Raw genomic sequence first — 24220 nt, forward strand, 5'->3', positions numbered from 1 at the left:
GCTGACCAAAATGCCTAAACCACTCTTTTGTGGCGTACCAGTGTCCAGCACTCAGTCTATTGAATGTATAAGTGGTTTGCATGTCAACCACTCAGTTCAGATAACAATTGTTTCAGCGTTCCACTGCTCATCAGTTACTTCAGTCAACACTGTTGTAGTTTTACTGCTGCCCACTACTTAGTGAAGTTAAAATTTGTGATGGACTATTGTCCAGCACTTAGTTTAATCAACACTCTACAGTGCATTGCCATTAACGACTTAGTGTAGTTAACATTAATGCGATGTACTCTTGTCCACCACTCAGTTTAGCTAACTTTTCTAATACATCAGAGGTTGATATACAAATATCGCCAGTCATAAAATAATTATAAATAAATAAAACAAGATTTCGTTTTCATATGTTTACAACGTTTTTTTTTTATGGTTTTTTTGTTAAAAAATAATTTTTCAGTGAAATCTATAATTGCCATACAAATGTGACATGACAATTTTCGCCATTATAGAAAAGTCACACCCCAAAATAAGGTGGAACGATTTCGTCAAAAATCCCCAGTGTAAAGTGCAATCAGTATCAGGAATAATCTAAACAAAAGCTACCATATATTTGGTTCTGTATTTTTCATAATAAATTATATAAATGATTATTACATTAATTTGGCCTGTATATATGTATATATACGCACATGCATACATATACGTATAAATATATATATATATATATATATATATATATATATATATACATACATATATACATACATATATACATACATATATACATACATACACGCATGCATACAAAATTCACATAATATACACATAAGACTAAACTTGAGCTACTTGAAAACTCAAAAAGCAAAAAAAAATTGAGAAATAAATTTCAGATACATATATTCATACAGAATTGACTAAAAAGAAAAAAAATTTTTTTTTTAATATATACCAAAAAGTTCACTTTTTACCGTTTAAAACATGAATATGTTGTTTTAGGGAGGAAAAAAAAAAAAAAAAAAACCCATCTTGGTACACTGCAACTTCAAAAACATTTTGAAAGAATAACCCAAAATTGCGAGATCGGTGGGTAGGTGGCTGGCTGCTTTGATACTATCTTACAAGGTCAAGAAATACAAATAGCATTACAAAATTCCAGCAGCTCAACTAAATATTATGCAAAGTTTATATATATATATATAATTATATATATATATATATATATATATATACATATATATACATACATATATACATACATACACGCATGCATACAAATATTCACATAATATACACATAAGACTAAACTTGAGCTACTTGAAAACTCAAAAAGCAAAAAAAAATTGAGAAATAAATTTCAGATACATATATTCATACAGAATTGACTAAAAAGAAAAAAAATTTTTTTTTTAATATATACCAAAAAGTTCACTTTTTACCGTTTAAAACATGAATATGTTGTTTTAGGGAGGAAAAAAAACAAAAATGAAAAAAAAATAGAAAAGAAAATTATATGCCATCTTCTTACCACTCATAATATACATCAGGTCAGTCCAGTTGTTCTTTAATATTAATATTTAAAGAGACAGTCTAAAAGAATTGAATTTGATATAACTATTTTTATTGATTTCATTTTGAATGAAGTTCTTCAAAGATAGTGGAATGTCTTTAAAGTAGAGAGAACTTGGAATGTAAAACCAGTGATTAATAGTTTGGACCATAGTTATAAATATTATGAAACTGGCAAGGAAGTGGCTCAAATATCACATTTTTTTAATAATAATAACTCAAATAATGTAGACATGGAGCAGAGAATACAAGCCTTTTAATCCATGAACTGAGAAGACGAGAGAGCTGGAACAAAATGAAATGCTCAAGACTGTTATTGTAAAGTATACTTTCAGCAGGGTTGCAAGGGAGAAAATAAACAGTTATTAATGCATATAAAACATTTCTGAATAATAGATGTTTCTGCGAGTTTATAAACTATTTGTGCAAATCTTTTTAAAATCTTATATGTGGCAACCATTGAAAATGAATGGTGTTTTCAGAAAATATCTTGAAATTTGAAACATGCATCAGTGACATGTAAAGGAAACTATTGTATGTTGGTGAATCAGTATCTTGTATTCATGCACAATGGAAACAAACTTACTGATTGATGAATATGTACTAAAAATTTGCTACTTTTTCGTGATTGGGACAACAATCTAAAAGAATTTTAGAGTTTTAAGAAATGCTTATACGAAACATTTCAGAATATTTTGGCAAAGTGGATATAATTTAATTTTTGTAATTTAATAGTTTAAAAGAGGATAGATAGAAAAGAGTTATCATGAGGATTGCAGCCAAACATTAAATAGTATATATACCTTATATAATGTAAAGATCCATATTAGATTATTATTATTAAGGACACTGACTAAAATATTGGAATGGAGAGAAATAAGAAAGAGAAACAGAATTTAAAAGAAAAATAGTTTTAATCCCTTTTATAAATATATTCTACTCTCTTTACTATTTGCACCATTGAAACGAATATAATAGAAATTATAATGATTAAGATATTTTCTATGTAATAGAGGATTTGAAATCTAAATCAAGTGATTAAAAAAGTAGCCACCGATAAGAAATGACAAGTGAACTAAAGAAAATTTTATGAAAAATGGTTCATAAAAAAGCGTGTTTTCATTTCAATAAAAATGGTGTTTAAAATGAAAGTCGATTTCTTCTTTTCATATGGAGTAACAATTAAGCTAAAATTTCTACATTTAAAGCAACATAATTTATGGGAATAACTGAATATTATACAATTTCACTGTAACTCACAAGCCAGTTAAGCATGGAGTATTGTAATAGAGACAGAACTCTGATTGTTCTTAACATCTAACTTCATTATACCTACCCTTAATTTCACAGATATATATATGCAAACTTTTATTTAAAAAAAAGTGCAGTTAAGAAAATAAGAACACCTAGTTTTTAACCTGAAGAATTTGTTTTAGCAGCATAATAAAAATGGAAACTGTGTTCACGGAACTTGAGAAGTTAAACAGTTTGAAAAATTGACGGATGACATTTTCATACTCAACCTCTGATGCAACAATCATTAAAAGAAAATAGAAAGAAACAAAAAATTCTACTTTTACATTTGATGAATTGTTGAAGACAAAAAAATGTCAACACAAAAAATAGCAAGCAAAACAGTGTGTTAGATATTAGCACATTCAGTTGATGTTCCTGATTCTTAGTAAAGATTAAGCATTTAAAATACTTAAATTTGACAAGGTTTTCTTCTTTTTTTTTCACAAGCATCAGAGAGATATTGGGCTGGTGTTAAAGGTTTTGGAACAAGTCCAGTGAATAAAGTAGTTAATCTCATTTTATATTTTAAATCATTGAAAGTAAAGTAGAAAATCCAGAATGTCTAGTTTGTTTTTATGGATTGTGTAAAATGTAAGCTTCTTTTATGACAAACACATAAAAAAAAAAAAGAGGCAACATGCAATTCTCCAAATATAATTATCAGTTTCATAAAAGTTGAAGAATTATACAAAGATCTTTACTTTGAATAATGTATTCATTAAAACCTTGACTACTGAATTCATTCTATCTTTAAAAACTTCAATTAAAGGGGGGAAAAAATACAGAGTAAAGATAATGCTAGCACAAAGTTAAATAGAGTGGTGTTGCTTTAGAAAATATTTTATCTTCATCACAATCATAATCTAAATGTATAAGTGTTTCCTCCAAAGTATAATCAATGTTTGATACAAATATTTTATTAATGAATGTATCATCATTGTTGTTTTAAGGAGACATCCTACAGTTTTACAGTTTAAAGCTACTATATCTTCAAACTGGACTTTGAAGAAATTTTGACACGGTGAAAATAGATAAGACTTTAAAGAGTGAAAAATATCAGAAAAACAAAAATGATCTCAATTTAAGTGAGGTTTTTTTTTAAAAAAAAAAGGAAAAATAATTAAAAGTACCAGTCCATCATTTCCAAGAATAAAAGCAATATCAACAAGTCCAAATCTCACTGAAGATGCGTACAAAAGGATATGCAAAGAGTATTTAATTGTTTTAAAACTTACTTCCTATATCGCTGTCTCTAAGCAATATTCTAAATTTATAGAATCAAATGTAACGGGAAGACTAACTGGTAAAGGCTGTAATTTAAAACATTGAGGAATATTTTTTCCAAAATTTATTCCTATAATCCTTGCTTTTAAAAAACCAAAAGTTTCTTAACAAGTGACAATATAAAATTAAAAAGAGATTATATTTGCTCCCTACTATATCTACACTATTATATATGCTTTATATATATATATATATATGCACAAATGAATAATACTTCTAATTTTACTCACATTCCATTACTTTACACTGAGCCCCTGCCACATATATAAAGTATAAATTGACAAAATAGTTTGGAGATATCTTTAATATAAAAACTGGTTTATCATTATAAAACTAATCTAATACTATAGTATAATACTTATAAATCTAGCTAAAGGTAAGATATTTAGGATGCTATTTTGAGGAACACTAAAAATTAGATTTCAAAATAAATTTTAAATGAGTTCTTTTTTATAAATAAAATTCACAATACATATAAAGAAAGGATTTGTAAGTTACAAAATCCATACGCCATCAGAAAATTATTTTCAAAGAATAATGCATTTTTATAAAATTAAATTCAGTTTTCATTTTTTTCTCTTTTTTGCTTTTTAACGTCTGTTGAAAACAGTATAAAAATGCTGCTTAGAGAGATATGGACTTGAGAAATATGCTGTGAAGCTTTAAGTTTGTGCTGGGAACTGCAATTTCACGACTGAAATCGCTTATATTCTTGTAAATCATTCTCACATGAGAAATTGGAGGACAGGAGGAGTAATGGAATTTGCAGCCACAGAGCAATATCTATAGAACATCAATTAGTGCTAAGTGGCATTTTTTTTTTTTACAGACAACACTGCAAAAGAGTGGTATAAGTATTTGAAATAATTCTTTGAAGTGACACATGTATGTATGCAAGCATAACTACATACATACACACATGTAACTGTCGAAAACAGAGAAATAAGAGATGCAATAAACAAGTAATTTGGTGGGAGAAAAAAAAAAGGAGCTATTAGCCTTTTTTTAAATGGTAAATACTTGTTTTTTTTTCCTATTGATATGCTGCTTTGTATACATAAAATAAATATCTACATTGAAACAATGTTAACAAAACAGTCATTTGAAACCCTGTTTTTTACGAAAGAAGAAAACATAATTCAGTTGTACATTGGAAACATATCTATCTGGGCATTTATTTTTATGGAAATGAAGATGTTCGATGTCTTATAAAATAGGTAAATGTTTATACACTGCAGAACTTGGGAATTTCTATGAAAGTTTCAATGTTTAAAACAAAGACAGAAATAAACAAAATGAGAAACTTTTTTTGAATATATTTTAAAGAAAAAAAAAATTAATAAATAAATAAATAAACAAAAGAGAAACTTGATTTGGAATTTTGTGAATTTATATATTTTAATTAATTAATTTTAGGGAAATCTTTAAAAAAATATTTAAAGGACTAAACAGATTATTTAAGAAAAGGAAAATGTTGCTTGGTAGTATGTTGAAAATGAATGGAAATCACTACTGCAAATGAAAACAGAGATAGCAGAAATGGTAAAATGAAATGGAGAACAACTGTTTAGTTTGGCAGCAGTAGCAGCAATAACAGCAGTAACAATGAAAATAACTACCTAGATAAATAAATAAATAAATGAAATGAAACCCCACAACAATATTGGCAGTAGAACAAATCATAAAATTAACTGATTTTTATGAGTATCAATTATATATTTTTAACATTCAAGTTAACTTCAATGACAAAAATATATACCTCGTATTGTACCTTTCACCAAAGTATATCTTTGCTAACTTGCAAAATACCACTATCTTATATATATATATATATACTCTAGAATGTAATGTGTGTGTATAGGTTTGGTAATAAAAACAGGAGGAAAAGAAGTTCTAACAGAATATATGTATATATTTATATTTATTAGCAGTAAAGCTACACAACTTTAAACTTCATAGCTTTGCAGTTAATATATGTATGCGAGTGTGTATGTATGTATGTATGTATATACACACACTCACACGAGTTCAACAATCTGTATATTAAGAGTATTCGGCTCAGCAGTATCCTTAGCATACAGATAGTAGAAATATATAATATTCAGATAGATATGCATATTTACTAAATAACATACATACATCATCAGGTGTTCAATTCTGAAAAGCTGTTAACAAATTTCATTATTAATAAGAAAAAAAAAAAAAATCTAAGAGAAGCAATTTTTCCATATTTTTTCAATCTTATTTATAAGCTTCTTTTTGAGCCAACATGTAACTCTTTGGAAGTTATGATTGAAAGTTCTTTTTAGAGTTTTATAACTGAAATCTTGGGATTATATCATTTAAATAAACCTTATTTTCTAGTGTTAAATTTTGAGGAGACCTAAAAATTTTAATTCAATTTGTTATGCTACTATTTCTATAAATTGCTTGGAAAATCTAAAATTACTAAGGTCGCAACAGAATGATACCAAGGACAAGATTTATGGATACAGTCCATAAATCTCTACTACTATGCTCAATGCAAGACAGTGATTCTTGGTGTGGTGTTGTGAACCAATCTCAGTTGTGGCAACTTTAAGATGAAAATACATAAACATACATACACTCACATTCATTCAAGTACTTCATGTATTATAGATGTCCATCAAGTAATGAACAGCTTATAAAATGAGAGAAACTCAGAGTAGATATGGGAACAATTTAGCTTCACATAAAGGAATAGATTTAACTATGTTCACTGAGAACTCTTTTTTCATGTTTGTAAACCTAAGCTCACACAAGCTTACACACACATAATACATGTATTTATTATATAATACATTATTATATTTATTATATATGTATATATATGTATATAAGGTTGGCCAAAAATTACCCGACAGTAAATCAAATTTCCATAAATACTTGATATTCAATTCATTCCAATTATGTTTAATAATTGAATGCTGTGAGTTAATATCACTTTTTTTTTTTTTTACATTTGTCTATTTATTAGTGAAGTCTTATATAAGATAATTTTTTGTTTTAATTTAAGGTTTTTTAAACCCATAAACACGAACAAACTGACTCTACAACAGAGAATCTTTGTCACTGAAAAATACTACAAATATGGTAATGCACAACAGGTCCGTGATTTGGATAAACGAGTATGGTGATGAAATAAATCCTCCGCATAGAGATACTATTTATCATCTACGAGATCAATTTCACAAAAACGGAACTGTGGCAGATTTACCATGATCAGGTGGGCCACATAGTCTTAGAACCAGAAAAATGGCAGGTTCTGTGGCTACTGCTATCACACAAAGTCCACAAAAGAGTGCTGAACTTGATATTTCAAGATAGTCCCTTCTGAGAATTTTGCAAGAAAATGGCTATAAAGCATACCACCCTAAGTTAATTTATGGTCTGGTGGAGGACAATGCAGATAGGCTACAAATATCATTGTTCATTAGCCAATTTGACAATGTTCCTGAGCTATTCAATAAGACAATGTGTGATGAAGCATCATTCACTTTAAATGGCATAATTAACCGCCACAATTATGTGATTTATGCTACTGAAAACCCACATTTGACTTACGAACAACTGAATCAGTCTGGTATCACTGTTTGGGGCGCTCTCAGTTCTGATGGGTTATTAGGCCCTTATTTTTTTTAATGAAACTGTTACTGGCAATAACTATTTTGAAATGCTGAATGAATATGTTTTTCCGCAGCTGTGAGATAGACCGGACTTTAAATACTTTGCTGTTCATGCAAGATGCTGTGCCTCCCCATTATCCCCAAAGGTACGTAATCTGTTGGACACTTCGCCTGCAGATTAGATTGGATATAGAGGGTCTATTGAGTGGGCTCCATGTTTATGTGACCTCACACCAATGGACTTTAGTAGTTGGGGAATGATGAAAGATCAAGTTTTGAAAAGAAAACCAAGGACTCTAGCTGAGTTGCAAGCTGCTATAGCAACTGAATTCAAACTAATTAATGCAAATAAGGTACTTTGTTGTACTACCTGGAATTCTGTATAGACTCAAATGGAAAAAATGTGTCGCTCAAAGACTTCAGTTTGAACAATTTTCATGATGTTTCATATTTAGATGCTTTTATTAAATTCATTCAGCTGTTAAATATAAATAAATCTCGGAATTAAATGTTTTTGATTTACTGTCAGGTGACTTTTAGCCAACACTGTATATATAATTTTTTGTAGAAATATACTTGATTGTTGTAAAAGGTAACACTACAATTAACGTCATTAATTTTTAGATCAATATATGTTCCATCATACTTCAAAATGTATGATTTAAAATTTGATTTAAAGCCTTTTTTCCTTTGAGGTATCTGATAATTTAGGGGATACATAAGTTTAGCAAGTTCTCTAACATCAGTTTTTAAGCAAGCACAAACTCTCTCGAGAATTTCGTCCAATTTTCTACTGCCCAATATTTGTTGGTTTAAGGGGTTTAAAATAATAATAACAATAAGGTATTTTTAATGAGAATTTCCAGAACACCTGTAAGTAAAATTATTAAAATGGTAAACTTTAGAAAAGTTTGCCTTTTTAACAAATTTTAACATGCTTTCAGCTACAAGTGGAACATAGTTTTGAATTCTTGACAAATCAAACTGTAACAGTGGAGACTATTATTTCATTACATATGGCAGCTTTCAAAAGTTGTAGTTATTGTGTAAGTTATAATTAAAGTTAGTAGGTTTAAAGTATTCAACAAGTTGGAGAGAGCACTAGAGATGGCTGCAACCATAAAATTGTACATTTGCAGAGAGTTTTCTTTCTGGCATAAAAAAAAAACTAAGAAAACAAAACAAAAGTGTAATTATTTAAAAACAAAGATTTTTAAATATACCCTTTTCTTCATATTTCTTAAGTGTTTACAAGCAAGAAATATGACCAATAAATTATTTCTATACTTAAAATATGAGCTAAGAAAAAAATGTTTAAAATCTATTTCTGAAAATTTTATTTATCAATCATTTTAGAAATGGAAGGAATTTGTAATATAATGCTTCCTACAGCTCATAATCATCATCATCATCATCATCAATATTTTTATTATTACTCATTATTATTAATTGTTGTTGTTAAAGCATTTCATATAGATTTTTCTTTGTATAGTTAGTTCTCTAGTATTAAAAGGTCAAATAATGAGAATGAAATCTAAAACCTATCTACTTTTTTCGTAGTCCAAAATTATCTGGAAGACATTCAAATACAAGTTTTAGACCATTCGTAGTAAAGGTAAAGTTTACTATTATTTGTAGACATCATAACAAATAAGCTTTAAAATATAAACTACAATAGAAATAAATTCCTGCTTTGAATCTAAATTTTCAACTTACTTAAAGAAGTGTAAGGGTAACATCATGTGCCTGACTGTTTGAATGCATGCCCATACTTTTTGGTTTTAGTTAACATCTAACATCATATATAATAATAATAATGAAGAAATAGTCAACTTTTACAAAAGTCTAAGTGATATGTTGCAAAAATAGATTAAATCTAATTCTAGTTAACAATCATCACATTGTTAGTACCCGACTTGAAGACAAATTAACTTTCTTCCATTCAAAATAAAAGACTTGAATGAAAGAGATGTAGATAGCTCAGAATCACATTTGGCTGGCTAGTTAGTCATACCCTCAACACAGAAAAGATAATAATAGTTCATAAAATCGAACAACAATAGTGTCTTTTTCCAATGAAATATTTCAATTTTGAATACTATTATCACCAAATCTTTCTAAAGACATTGCTTTCAGGGTACTAATATCACCACTCTGTCAAAAGACAAGAACCTCAAACATGTGAAAGAATGCCTACATGTTCATAGTAAAAATGTTTCATATTTTTAAATAAAGAAAGAACAGCACCAGAGTTTAAAGCCAGTTTTAGAGCTTTCTTTATAAAATATTTTTGAAAATTAAGAAATAACATTTCTCAATTACTAATTGAAATTTGTTTTCATTGGTTAATTATCAGTTTAAACACTATACTCTTTGTTCTCATTCTATAATGTCTATTTTTAAAAATTGTTTTCCATGTATATGACACTATTGCAATAGTAATAATTCACTTTTTTTTAAACTTTGAACGATCATTATGACAATACCATCATACTGTGTGTGCATGTGTGTGTGTTTGTGTGAGTGTGTGTACGTGTGTATATATACACACATACACACACTTTTATTTGTATACATACAAACCGTATTTGTATACATACACACGCATATTATATATATATATATATTCACACACACTTATATTTGTATACATACACACACGCACACTATATATATATATGTATATATAATGTGGTTGTCTGCAGCTTAAAAATACATACATACATACATGTAGGTATATACAGTTATTTGGTCACAAATTCAATCAAGATATTTGAATAGTTGCAATCAGAAAATTTTGGTTTTGGTAAATGTAAAATATCAGTCAGTGCTTATTAAAAAATATGTTTATAAAAACACTCTCACAAGGATAAACTTTGCATCACATTATGTGAGAGTTAGCTCACCTCTGCTGTCACTCCAACTTGTTTAATACTCAAATAAAATCCTCACTCAAGGATTTTATGCCCTGAAGATGAAAAAAATCTTATGGAAATGAAATAAAGCAAAATTCATTTATAATGTCAAGAAAAATGCACAACCTTAAGCAGAAAATAATAGGGATGGGGCAAGTGTCTTGTTTTGTTTTTTTTTGTTTTTTTTTTCAGTTTTAATGGACAATAAAAGTAAGAAAACATTCAATAGCAATTGTATATGAAATACTTTTTTTTTTTTTAATCCTTTTACTTTTTCAAGGAAATAAATAATTAGCTGAAAACTACGAAGAGAAATTTAATGGTGAAAATTTAATTGCTCTAGAAACAATATGTATTATTAAACTATGACACTAGTAATTAATCTCTTCTTATTAACAATAATTATACAAAATGGTAAAATTTTCTCACTAGAAATGATATATTTAAAGGTTCAGAAAAATTCAGGCTTTGAACGAAGATGCATTTGAAACAACAACCACAAGGACTAGCATAATAATTAGAATGTTTATACAGTAGTTATCTTTTTATGTTATTTCTCTTTTTTTAAATTTTTATTGTTATTAGTATTATCATTTTTCAGTTCAAATACCATAGTAAAATATGCCTCTCCACTTAGCAAAGTCTTTCTCTTCTATGTAGTTGTTTAAACTGTATGCTTTACTATTCCACGTTGTATTAATTGGTTGAAAGATTTAAAACTCATGAATACAATGTTTTAAAGCTTGCTTTACATGAGACACAAATATTGTAAAACCATCATCACCATAATCATCACACAAAAAAAAAAAAATTGTCTAATAATTATTATTAATATTTATAATTATCATTATTATTAGTATCATCATTATTATTTTCATGATAAATATTATTATTAAACATTTTCAAGGAAAAATGTAATGAATTCAGATGTGAGTTCCATTATCACCTTTTTTCTTTTCTCCTTTTTTTTTGCATCAACATATTAGATTTTAATGTTTGCTTTTTTTCCCCCAACAGAGAAGAATATTGAAACTAATAATAAAAGAGATAATCTAAGGGCAATATTAGTAGTATTTCTATATAGAAAATCAAAATCTCCTGATACCAACTTGATTAAATAAACTCCTACAAATCAATAAAAAATAGAGGTCCTAAATCAATAAGTTTTAAAATTGATATAGGATTCATAGTAACAGAAGAAAAGCAAGCTCTGATAAATCATTAATTTATCTTTTAAGAGTGAAAACTATTTTTGAAATACACTAATTCAAGAGAAGTCCTAGAGCTGTCTGTTTATCAATGACTGTCAGAAATACAACAAGCTAATTTTTCTGCCATGTGTATACATTATACAGGGTTGCCAGTCAGGATAATATACCTTCCTGAGAAAGGAATAGGGATTATTTCTTGTATTTTGAAACATAATAATATTTGCCAATTAATACTATGTTATTCATTCTACCAAACCATAAATGACTCTTGCTAAGATTTACTTTAATTGTAGGTATTTCACATACTATTTATTATCTGCCTAAAACACAAAACAAATACAGTTAAAACTAAAATGAGCAGATGTGGAAGACAAAAATGGTAATTTTTGTATGATGTTTGAAATTGTCTTCAACGCATCATTTTCTTCCTTCACGAATTGATAAATTAAACATTGTTTTTTTTATCCTATGATGAAGGAGAAAGTAATTCTTTATCTGTATCTCATGTAATATATTTTATCTGCTTGTTTCAATGATTGCATCCAATTCATTTTCTTCCATAAGCCTAAATATTAATCTGTATTTCATTTTTTCAAAATCCACTAATTTCTTGAAAGACAAGGTTAGACTCACATCAGATTGAAGTCAGAAGCATAAAGAAGAAAATTAGACAAGTTTTTAGTTTATCTTGCCAATATCTATGCTCAATTGTTTATGAAGAAGTTTTGATAGAAAAGAGGCTAAAACCACTGTATATGATTTTCTAGAAATACTATCCCTTAACGCTAATGTTACTTTCAAAAAAACATATTAATGAAATACTGGCCAGATATAAAATAAGAATGAAAACTAACAAATATCGAATTGGCTAAAATATTACAGCAATAATACTTACAAAAACATCTTTTAAATACATCTGTTTTTAAAACATCTGTTTTAAAAAAGGACGTATTTAAAATATTTTTTTAAATACAGATTTGAAAAAAATCTGTGTTTTTTTAAAATTTGTATTTAAAAAAATTTTTACCAGCATTGACAAAAGGCAACGGAAATCAGTATTTGGAAATTGTGATTAAACTTCTATGAGGTTTTCGTAAAATCACTAGAACAGTTTCCTAATCTCAATCTGATATTTTTCAATATTTCTTGATTTAAAAAAAAAAAATTGATCCCAAATATATTTTTGTTCAAACCAAGTAAAGGCAACCCTAATATATGTATACATGTATACACATCATGTAAATAACAGCTTAAAGTGATTCTATATTATATATCACAGTTAGTTGTTAATTACCGTCTACTCCTGATGTCAAATTATCACATTGTAAACAAAAACATCATGGTATTTAATTCTGCAAAGAGAATGTTTTATATATATATATATATTATATATATATAATATATATTATATATATTATATATATATATGTACATATATTCCAAACAAGATGAAATGAGAACGCTGTTCCTATTTCAAGCTCAGCTATTTGTCAGATTAATCACCATAGCATCAGTTAATATCAATTCTGTATCATAAATTGATGTAATAACTAGCCTGTTCTTCCTTTGTCTATTTATATATACATATATACACTTCTATATATACATATAAATAAACTGGGGTCTATATGCCGATTGCAGGATGATCACACAGATCCCAAGAAAAATTGCTTTTAATAATAATAGTAATAATAATAATGATGGTAACAGCAATAATAATGACAATCAAATGAGGTTTACTAGAAATGCTCCTCACAGATAACATTTCAACAAACAATGGTATGCAGAATTGACCAACTCAAGTTTACATTTTTACAATAAACAAATTCCACCATCAAAACCGTTCTACTCAAAGAGTAGGTTTTGTCTTCACTGAACCAATAGATGAAAGAAAAAAAAACATTTAAGTAGAAGTTAAGCCACAAATAAACAAGATTTACAAAGTTAAGTTGGGAAAAAGAAAGGAAACACTAAGCAAAATTATGGAAAGTTCTACATACCTCTTAATATACATGTTGCATGCATACATATATATATATATATATACATGAATGTGTGTGTATTCATATATATCTATACATACATAAAAAGTATATATAGTATATAAATTTATATATAATATAAATATATATGCACATATAAATATGCATATATAAATATATGGATATATACTGTATATGTATTATATGTATATAATATACAGACACACACATCCATACATACATACATATATAGTATATAGGTGTATGTAAGTGTGTGCAAGGTGTTATCAGAAAGTTTCAGATGGCACATGCTTCATGGTATCTACTTTGTGTGTTCAGTACATAAGGTTTTCTATCTTTATATTAAAATGGCTCAGCAATTTTTACAATGGCTCACAAATTTGTGCAACAAGTAGCCATACTTTTGCATGAAGCGTGGAAAATCTGTTAATGAGACCCCTAAAATGCTTCATCAGGTTTGCTGGGCAAACATTCTTTAGGTTAAACACAGTTGTCTTTTTATTATTTTTTTTTTGCAATTTTTCAGTGGCATGCACATTTCAAGGCCAGTTGAGCTTTGGTTCAAGATGATGACATTTCAGTGAGATTAATAACAGATGAAATGCCAGAGAATTAGGGAAAAACTTTTGAACTCATCCATGAGGATCATTGCTGAACAATCCATCAGTTCTCTCACAACAGAATCGCATATAGTGTTGGACGGCCTTCACAAAGAGAACTCCTACTGCATTTTTCAGGTGCAGATGATGCACTGGGATCGTTGTGTACATTCCCAAAGGGACTATTATAAAAGGGATGGTACCCAAAGAGAAATAACATATGAAATATATTATGTACTAGTGGGTTTTTGCTTGCCCTGGCCTAGGAAATTTCTGATACTACCTCATTTATATATACATATATATATATATGTTTGTACACATATAAGCACACACACACACACACACATGTATAGACTTACACAAAGACATGCTTGAATCTATTCCCAAGAGACAGGATTATTATGATGACGTTCCTATCTATGGATAGGAATATAAATACATAATGAATATTTACATTTAGAAGTTGAAACCTCTAATCACTTAGCAGTGGTTTGATATGTTTTGCAGTTAAAGAATATCAATAAAAAAGCTGAAATGTACACAAATATTAAAAGAAAGCGGTTATAAATATATATATTTTTTTACATAGGCTCCTATATAGGATATGTAAAACAGATACACAGTATATATTCATACTTGTATATATATTTATTTATACATATGCATAAGCAGATGTATACATATATATATACATATATATAAATATATATATGAATCTATATACACACATATATACACAATTGTATACATATATATATATATATACACATATATATATATATAAATACAAATCTACACTCATACATATATATAATATAATATATATCAATACATATGTGTGTTTGTGTGTGTGTAAGTGTATCTATGTATGTGTGTATTTATATGCATCTCTATATAGGCATACATATAGGTTTTTAAAAGTGATATTAATGAAGAAATTATTTAAATGCTAAAATGCAAACTGTCAAATCATGATAGAAACATTTTCATTTTTAAGCAGTTTCAATGACTTAGCTAATTTTAATCTTCAGTGTAACATTTCAGTAATTTTTTTTGTCTCTTCTCCAATATATCTAAAATGGAAAATAAGAAGAGATTTCGGTAGGATTTATAATAAAACATTAGTAAAGTGAAATGATGCTTTCATAAGTTAAATGTTGAAAATTACTTCTAAAGCACATTATATATATAGAAATAAATACACACATAAGTATATATGCATACACACACACACACGCAACACATATAAGTATATACATGTATATGTATGTGTGTGTGTGTATATATACATATATATATATATATGTATAAATACCTGTGAATACACAAACACACACATACATATACTATATATATATATATATATATATATGTATGTATATAATTACATATATGTTGTTTGAAACATGCATGCACATTCATGTTTGTGTATGTGTGAGTGTATGTAAATACACATACTACATACTACACTCATTAAAGCAAAATTAATTCTTGAAAACATATTCCAATTAAAGAAAAGAAAGGCAATAGTAATACAATAAGAAATGGACACACATTTTCTTCTTTTTTTTTCATCCAATTAAAGGTGGAAATTTTAGTTCTTGAAGTAGAATTCTTTCTAGAGTTCCTTTCAATGGGTGCAATGCCTAAAAAGTAGCAGAGTTGCCAAGTGTCTTACACTTGGCTAGCAGAACTCTCAATTTCTCTGACCCATTATAGATCAGAAATTACACACCTTTGTATAGACAAAATACAGAGCAGATGTTAAAAATCTTTGAAGAAATTTTTTTTCAAAATACTTAAAAACTGAAAGCTTTTTACTGACTTGAAAATTTCTTCATCATCATTATGATAATTTCTTTAGTTGACCGTAATAATATGTCAAGATTAAGAATCATAGCAATATCATTTACTTTGAAAGAGAGTTCATTTTTCTTATATATACACAAAATTTTTGACTAATTCTAAAATGTTTGAAAATGAATTTCTCTCATTGCATCTTTGAATAAGCAACATATATTGACAACGAACAGAAGAAATGGTCGCAGAATACAGCAGCTCAACCAGCTAGTGTGAGTGGAATCAGAAAGAAAATGCCATGAAATATATCCACCTTTCATGATGTGAAGATGTATATACTTTTCAACATTGTAGCAGGTTATGTTTGATAAGCCAAAATGAAGTCAGTCAAAAGCTTTAGTCAACATTTCACAAATTCAAAGAGAGAGAGAGAGAGAGAGAGAGAGAGAGAGAGAGAGAGATAGAGATAGAGAGAAACTATATCGATTGAAGCAAACATCAGTTTTAAAAAAGCCTTTCATGGATACATCAAAGCATACAATGTATTTACTTCAGTAGCAAGAAATACCCTTTATACGATGTTAAAAATACATATCTAAAATATTACGAAAAGAAACATAGAAATTAGCTCAGCTGAGAGAGCAATTTACTTGGAATTTACATTTTCAAGGATTAAATCCCAATTTCTGATTAATATGTGACAAAACTTATCATCACATAATCTATATATTTTTTTTTAATTCTTCAACATTATAACCTTGATTGCTTCCCCATTGTTCTTTATAACAGTAGTAAGTCAGCCAAGAAGAAACTAACAATGCCACCACTTAGTGAGACAGGAAAATAACTAACTTTGCACAAGAAAAACATTTGATCAATCAGTTGAGATAAAAGAAAATATTTTACAAAATGCAGCAAGGAACAATTTTAAAATAAGATTAAAATTCTTATTTCAAATTATAATGTCATGATTGATGAGTACAAAAAGTTTCTTTTTGAAAGAAACTAAATAAATATGTTTTTTTTAGGATGAGAAACGAAACCTAACAAAAAAAAAAGAAGAAAAAAAGGGACAATGGTATATCAAATACTATGAAGAAAATCCATGTGCATGCAAATGAATCTGAGGTTTGTGTGTGCATGTGTGTGTGTGTTAATACAGATAAATGTATTTCTCTACGCCCTTGTTCTCTCTTTCTCTCTGGTATACAAATTAGAGAGAGAAGTCAATCAATTAATGTAGAGAGAGCGAGATAGGGGAAGAAATATTATTCAAATATAAAATATTTGCTTTCTAGAGATTTTCTTCAAATGTGAAAAGGCATATATAAATCTCCACAATATAATTTTACACACATGCGCATCATGATAAACATCGAGTACATGTATGCATGCAAGTATATATATGCACACACACTTGCACATAGCCATCTACTGAACATGAATGAATACATTGTTTCTCTTACATTTATGCGTATGTATGTTTGTATATATATGTATATACATATACATATATATATATGATACACACACACACACACATATATATATATACTTATCTACTTATAAGCAAATATATGTGTATACATAATGTTAAAAATACACCTATATTTTCAATTTGAGACAGTTTTTCCCATATTTATGTAATATTACCAGTTCCTGTATCATACACTTTAAAGTCTCATGTATCTGTATTTAAATGTAAATAACTCTTAAAATATTGAAACAAGGTTTCATGATACATTGACTGTGGTACATCAAGACATTTAAGAGTTCTTTAAATATAGATAGTGAGAACAAAATTCAAGTTCCATTAATCTCCTGTACACAGACAACTGGTTTCGATTATGTTCCCTAAATACACGACTGAATACACACCGTTTTTATTCACTAACAACACAAGAGCTGATTTGAAATAAAAGATCAGAATTTAATCAAATTCATACACTTCCTAGCTTAGAAGAATAGCTGGTAATCTGTCTTACCAACTAGAAACCTTGAAAGATAACAACTTATTTCTTGAGACATGATTGATCTTAGATATGTAAAGATAAAAGATTGTTTATGTGGGTGCATGTATTTGTGTATATGTGCATGCATATATTCGTGTGATGTGGATACACACATGCACATGTATAATTGGAACATGATTAATTTTGGTCGTTTTTTTTTTTAAAGTCTTTTTAAAACACTTGTAAACACACACAGACACACACAACTTATGTACATGAAAAATTCTAAAATATACATTTTATAAAAGAAATCTTAGGTGGGTTTTAACTGAAGAAATAGTTCTCTGGTGTCTTACATTTTTAAGTTCATCAGTAGTTAAATACATCCACCAAAATGTAGACAACTGTTTCAGAAACAATATCTGGAACTTTTTATGGTAGGGAAATTAGGGTTTCCTACAATTTCTATTGTTTTTCAATGATAGGATGTTGCCAAATGAGACATTTTACTATTCAGATGACACTTGCAGAGAACTGTTGAGTTCTTTCTCGTTGTATAGTTTCCTTAAACTCATGTAACTGTCTACATTATACATGCTGAACATCATAGCGGTTTGATTGGAAAAAAAAAATCTGTACAAATAAGATTTAAAAGAGACGAAAAAAAAAATGTATACAGAATTCAATAAAAGATAAATTACATTGATATATGGAGGAGACATAAATATAGATGACATTTTACCAAGAACTGTCAGAACAACCAGAATATTTAAAATGTATTTGCATTAATAAAGTCCAATCAATGGCAAATGTATGTAGGAATCAGACTGAACATTCTAATGAGATTTAACGATATACATCCACAAAAAGACAGCATTATCAGCAAAATGTTATTTCATGTGCACATAGTTGTTCAAATTTAATTATGTTGCAGAGGAATCATGGTTTTCATTTTTTTTCTTTTCAAAGTTATATCAGAAAAAAAAAAAGATTTATGATATTAATTACAAGTTTGACAATAAACCTAAGCTGTTTTAAAAATTTGGCAAATATTTCTACATAAAGCCTTAAAAATATCTAGCACCAATTATAAATGTTATTTTAAAAGCTTTCTAAAAGAACAAATAGTTATAATTTTTTCTTACAATTTGAATAATGGTGGATTATAGACGGTTCGTAATAAAACCTTACAAATATTTAAAAAAAAAAAAAAAGCCATCAAGGAAAAGCAAATGTTCTGGAATTATTCACAGCAACAACAATTAGACTAGAATTGGATATAAATGTCTGTGTGTATGCATGTTGTGTAAGAGATGCTTTCAATTGAGTTATAAGTGTTATAAGCAAATGTGGAAGTAGTTTGATATGTAATCCAATTTACAAAGTATCTATTAAAAGGAATCAAATTTTTTTTAAAAAAAAAAGAGATCAAGGTAATTTTTGGTAAACTGACAGATTATACAAGAAAAACATTAAATACATAATAATTATATTGTTCAAACAACAGTCTAATGTTTGTTACTGGCACTATTATTGCTAAAAACAGTTTCATTTGGTTGTAATAAACAATGTGAATATATTGATTGTTTTCAAGAAATCAGTTTTAGAATTAATACAATAAATAAGTGCTTTTGTTATCAATGTTTCTTTAAGTGCAACTTATTGTTCTCGTCCTAGACCAAGTTGTTTTAATGAAAATTGTGATTATTTTGAAACAGGGAGGTAAATAAAATAAAAATTAATTATTGGAGTTTTAGAATCAGATTAACTCACATATTCTAGCAAAACTGTGATTGCAGTGAATTACTTAGCTAATCAGTAAATATTTTCAATATGATAAACGTGTGTTAACATCAGTTAACCACAAAAAGATGTCGAAATCAAAAGAAGTGTAAATCATGCAAATTGAAATCAAATAGATTACTGAAATACTCTAAATGTCTGAATTTAATTATGTCTCCTCCAAGTGATATTTAACAAGCCAACTAACAAGATTTCTAAATTTCCTAACAGCATGTAAATTGGCAAAATTCAAGATATATGGTTATAGACTGTTCAGTTTCTCCTTGGAACGATAACACTACTCTGGAAAACCAATATCGGTGAAAAAATATTGGTAAAACAGCCACTGAGCTGAAGAAAAGACATGATTTTAATTTTGTTGTTCGTTTTCTGTCTATTGTACCTGGATTGAAGCAAAGTGAAGTTTCCTTGAATACCTCTAAGCAAACATTTCTTCTTCAATGGGTTTTGATACCCAGGTACCACAATTGTTTTCTTTTAATTTTTTCAGCATCACATTTTTAGCTGTCTGGAAGGGAGTAGCCATCATCTTGGCTTTGTTATAAGAAGGGGCAGTAAGCAGGTCATTACGATCAAATTTGCGGCAGACTCTCTTAAATTCTTCATACAAGTTGTGCTTTGTTAGACGAGAGAATAGATTTTTCTCAATCCTAGAATAAAATGAAAAATGAATTTTATTTTATAAATTGTTATATTGGTTAGTTTATTTATACATAAAATCATTATTAAAAAAAAAAAGAAATTAATTTGCTTTTAACAGAGGATATTGAAGTAGAGAAAGTTATAGACAATAGCATGTGAATATTTAGTTAATATGTAAACATGGTCCAATGGTGGAACATCTGTCATGTTTACAGAAGATGTGGGTTCAAGTCCTATGGACAGCCTTTGATATTTTCTATCCAAATGGTTTTAACCCAACATTCACATACTTATTTATATTTATAGTTTTATAAATAACAGTGAAGATGCATGGCTCAGTGGTTAGAGTGTCAGGCTTACAATCGTGAGGTTGTGAGTTCAAATCCTGGACCAGGCTGCGTGCTGTGTTCTTGTGCAAGACACTTTATTTCACATTGTTCCAGTTCACCCAGCTGTAGAAATGAGTTGCGACGTCACAGGTGCCAAGCTGTATCAGCCTTTGCCTTTCCTTGGATAACACTGGTGGCGTGGAGAGGGGAGGCCAGTATGCATGGGCAACTGCTGGTCTTCCATAAACAACCTTGCCCAAACTTGTGCCTGGGAAGGTAACATTCTAGGTGCAATCCCATGGTCTGTGTCGTGATTGAAGGGGGTCTCAGATAGTTTTATAAATATAGTTATTTATAGTTTTATCTAATTCAAGTTTTTTTTATAGTATTATCTGCTTCAATTTTAGTTTTTAGTTTTATCTATAATTGAAAGCAAATTATTTCATGTTCTCTCAAAGGTTCTAAATTCTCATGGCATTAAGAACTTCATATCATGTAATTACCAGAGATAGAAAACCTTAGGTACATCATCATCATCATTTAATGTCCGCTTTCCAAGTTGGTATGGGTTGGATAGTTTGACTGAAAACTGGCAAGCTAGATAGATGCACTAGGTTTCCATCTGATTTAACATGGTTTCTACAGCTGGATGCCCTTCCTAACACTAACCACTCCATGAGTGTAGTGGGTGCCAGTTACGAAACACTGCATCAGCCACAGCTATGATCTCACATGGCTCGATAAGTCTTCTCAAGCACGGTACATTGCCAAAGATCTCGGTCACTTGCCACTACCTCCATGAGGCCCAACATTCAAAGGGTGCTTTTTATGTGCCACCAGCACAAGTGCCAGTTACACGACACTGGTATTGACCATGACTGTGATTTCACTTGGCTTGACGGGTCTTCTCAAGCACGACGTATCGACAAAGGTGTTGGTTACTTGTCATTACTGCCATGCGGTCCAACATTGGAAGATCATACTTCATCACCTCGTCCTATGTCTTCCTGAGTCAACTTCTTCCAAAGATTCTCTCCACAATTAGAGATTGGCACTTCTTTACACAGCTGTCCTTGTCCATATGCATTACACAACCATACCAGCACAGTTGTCTCTCTAGCGCATGATGCCTCTTCTGACCAACCTTTCTCGCAAAACACTTACGCTCCATTGTACATGCACACTGACATTGCACATCCAGCGAAGCATACTAACTTCATTTCTTTCAAGCCTGCGCATATCCTCGGCAGTCACAGCCCATGTTTCACTGCTGTGTAGCATGGCTGTTCACACAGTCATTGTACAATCTGCCTTTCACTCTGAGGGAAAGGCCTTTTGTTACCAACAGAAATAGGAGATCTCTGAACTTTGCTCAGCTTATTCTTATTCTAGCTGCTACACTCTTGGAGCATCCACCTCTGCTACACAAGCAGTAAAATCAAAGAGAACTGGTAGAAGTAAAGTACCCATTACGAATACAAAAACTATTTTATTAAAAAACTTTTGTATTAAGAATAACAATAGAAAATTTTTTAAATAGTCAAAATTAGGTGCAGAAAAATGATTAGAATAGAAAAAAACTGAACAAGAATTTCTAAATTTATATTATGGCGGAAGCAATAATTCTACAGTTTGATGAATTCATCTAATATTTCTTTGGAGTAAAAATGGTATCAGTTGCCAACCAGGTAGATATAAGCGAGCAGTATTGTTAGCACTTCAGACAACATTCTACCAGCTCTTTACATTCTGAGTTTACTTTCTGCCAAGGTCAACTTTGGCTTCATCCTTTCAGGATCAATGAAATAAAGTACCAATCAAGAAATGGGAATGGAAGAGGGGTGTTTGTCAATGTAACCACCTTATCTCCTCCCCATCAAATTGCTGGCCTCGTGTCAAAATGTGAAACCATTATTTAACAGATGCACTGATGATACATGCTGGTAGAATCACTAGCATATCAGGCGGTGAGCTGGCAGAAGCGTTAGCATGCCGGGTGAAATGCTTAGCGGTATTTCGTCTGCTGTTATGTTCTGAGTTCAAATTCCACTGAGGTCGACTTTGCCTTTTATCCTTTCGGGGTCGATTAAATAAGTACCAGTTATGCACTGGGGTCAATATAATCGACTTAATTCGTTTGTCTGTCCTTGTTTGCCCACTCTATGTTTAGCCCCTTGAGGGTAGTACAGAAATAGGTATTTCGTCTGCCGCTACGTTCTGAGTTCAAATTCTGCCAAGGTTGACTTTGCCTTTCATCCTTTTGGGGTCAATAAATTAAGTACCAGTTATGCACTGGGGTCGATGTAATCGACTTAATCCCTTTGTCTGTCCTTGTTTGTCTCATCTATGTTTAGCCCCTTGTGGGCAATAAAGAAATAAGTATCATTAGCATATCAGACAAAATGTGCACAGTATTTCTTTTGGCTTATGTTCTGGGTTTAAATTCCACCAAGTTTTGCCAGCCCTTTATCATTTTAGGATCAATAAAGTAAAGTATCAGTCAATTACCAGTGTTGATGTAACTGACTTGCCCTTCCCTTCAAAACTGCTGGCCTTGTACCAAAATTAGAGTTACTACTGAACTTAGTCATTTTACAAATAAAAATGGTTATCACTGAATAATGTTTAAATATGAAGCAAAATAAAAAGATATATTACGCTGTATAACAGATGCCAGCTGTGCCATCAAGAACTTCAGACTTCTCATCATCATAACACCAGTTTATGCTCAGAGATTTTGTCTTTTGGGTTTCTCTTGGGGGGTCGCAAGCAGTTACCCTGCCAAGCCAGGGATGGTTCAAACGATAGCCTTCTGGTAACAGCTGATTTACAGAGGCTTCTCCACGTTCTATACGGCAACATACTGCACGAGCAAGGTGACCATGATCATAAAGATAACCTGTAAATATAACAAAATAGATAAAACATATATACACCCACCATGGTTTAAAGTAATTACTAGTAAGTACCAAAGTAATTGCTACTTCTAGTTCCTTCTATTATATTATAGAGATGGCCATTCAGATAACATGTGTCAAAAATGAGAATTCAAGGAAAATAATGAGATGATAATAGTAAAAGCTAAAAGGCCCTAAGATATATTTAAACGTTTACAGGTTGTGTTTCATGATGGGAAGAGTATTTCAACATTTCAGACAAGGTTCATTGTTGAAGGG

At 29.4% G+C, this 24220-nt stretch overlaps 1 protein-coding gene across 4 annotated transcripts in view; it reads right to left on the reverse strand.

Annotated features, from left to right (window-relative positions):
- Positions 1–2681: 2681 nt before the first annotated feature.
- Positions 2682–24220, reverse strand: part of LOC115211676 (double-stranded RNA-specific adenosine deaminase-like) — a 100190-nt gene continuing 78651 nt past the window's right edge. For 3 of the 4 annotated variants that reach the window (XM_029780317.2, XM_029780316.2, XM_029780318.2), the window contains 3 exons: positions 23703–23943; positions 15866–20723; positions 2682–5975 (listed from right to left, as the gene is read on the reverse strand). In XM_029780317.2, the coding sequence (XP_029636177.1) occupies positions 20492–20723; positions 23703–23943 (473 nt within the window). In that variant the 3' untranslated portion in view covers positions 2682–5975; positions 15866–20491. The remainder of the gene's footprint in view (positions 5976–15865; positions 20724–23702; positions 23944–24220) is intronic. The other variant, XM_036503214.1, reaches the window with a different exon arrangement.

The sequence above is a fragment of the Octopus sinensis genome, linkage group LG5 (assembly GCF_006345805.1).
Source record: "Octopus sinensis linkage group LG5, ASM634580v1, whole genome shotgun sequence".
Taxonomy (NCBI): Eukaryota; Metazoa; Mollusca; class Cephalopoda; order Octopoda; family Octopodidae; genus Octopus; species Octopus sinensis.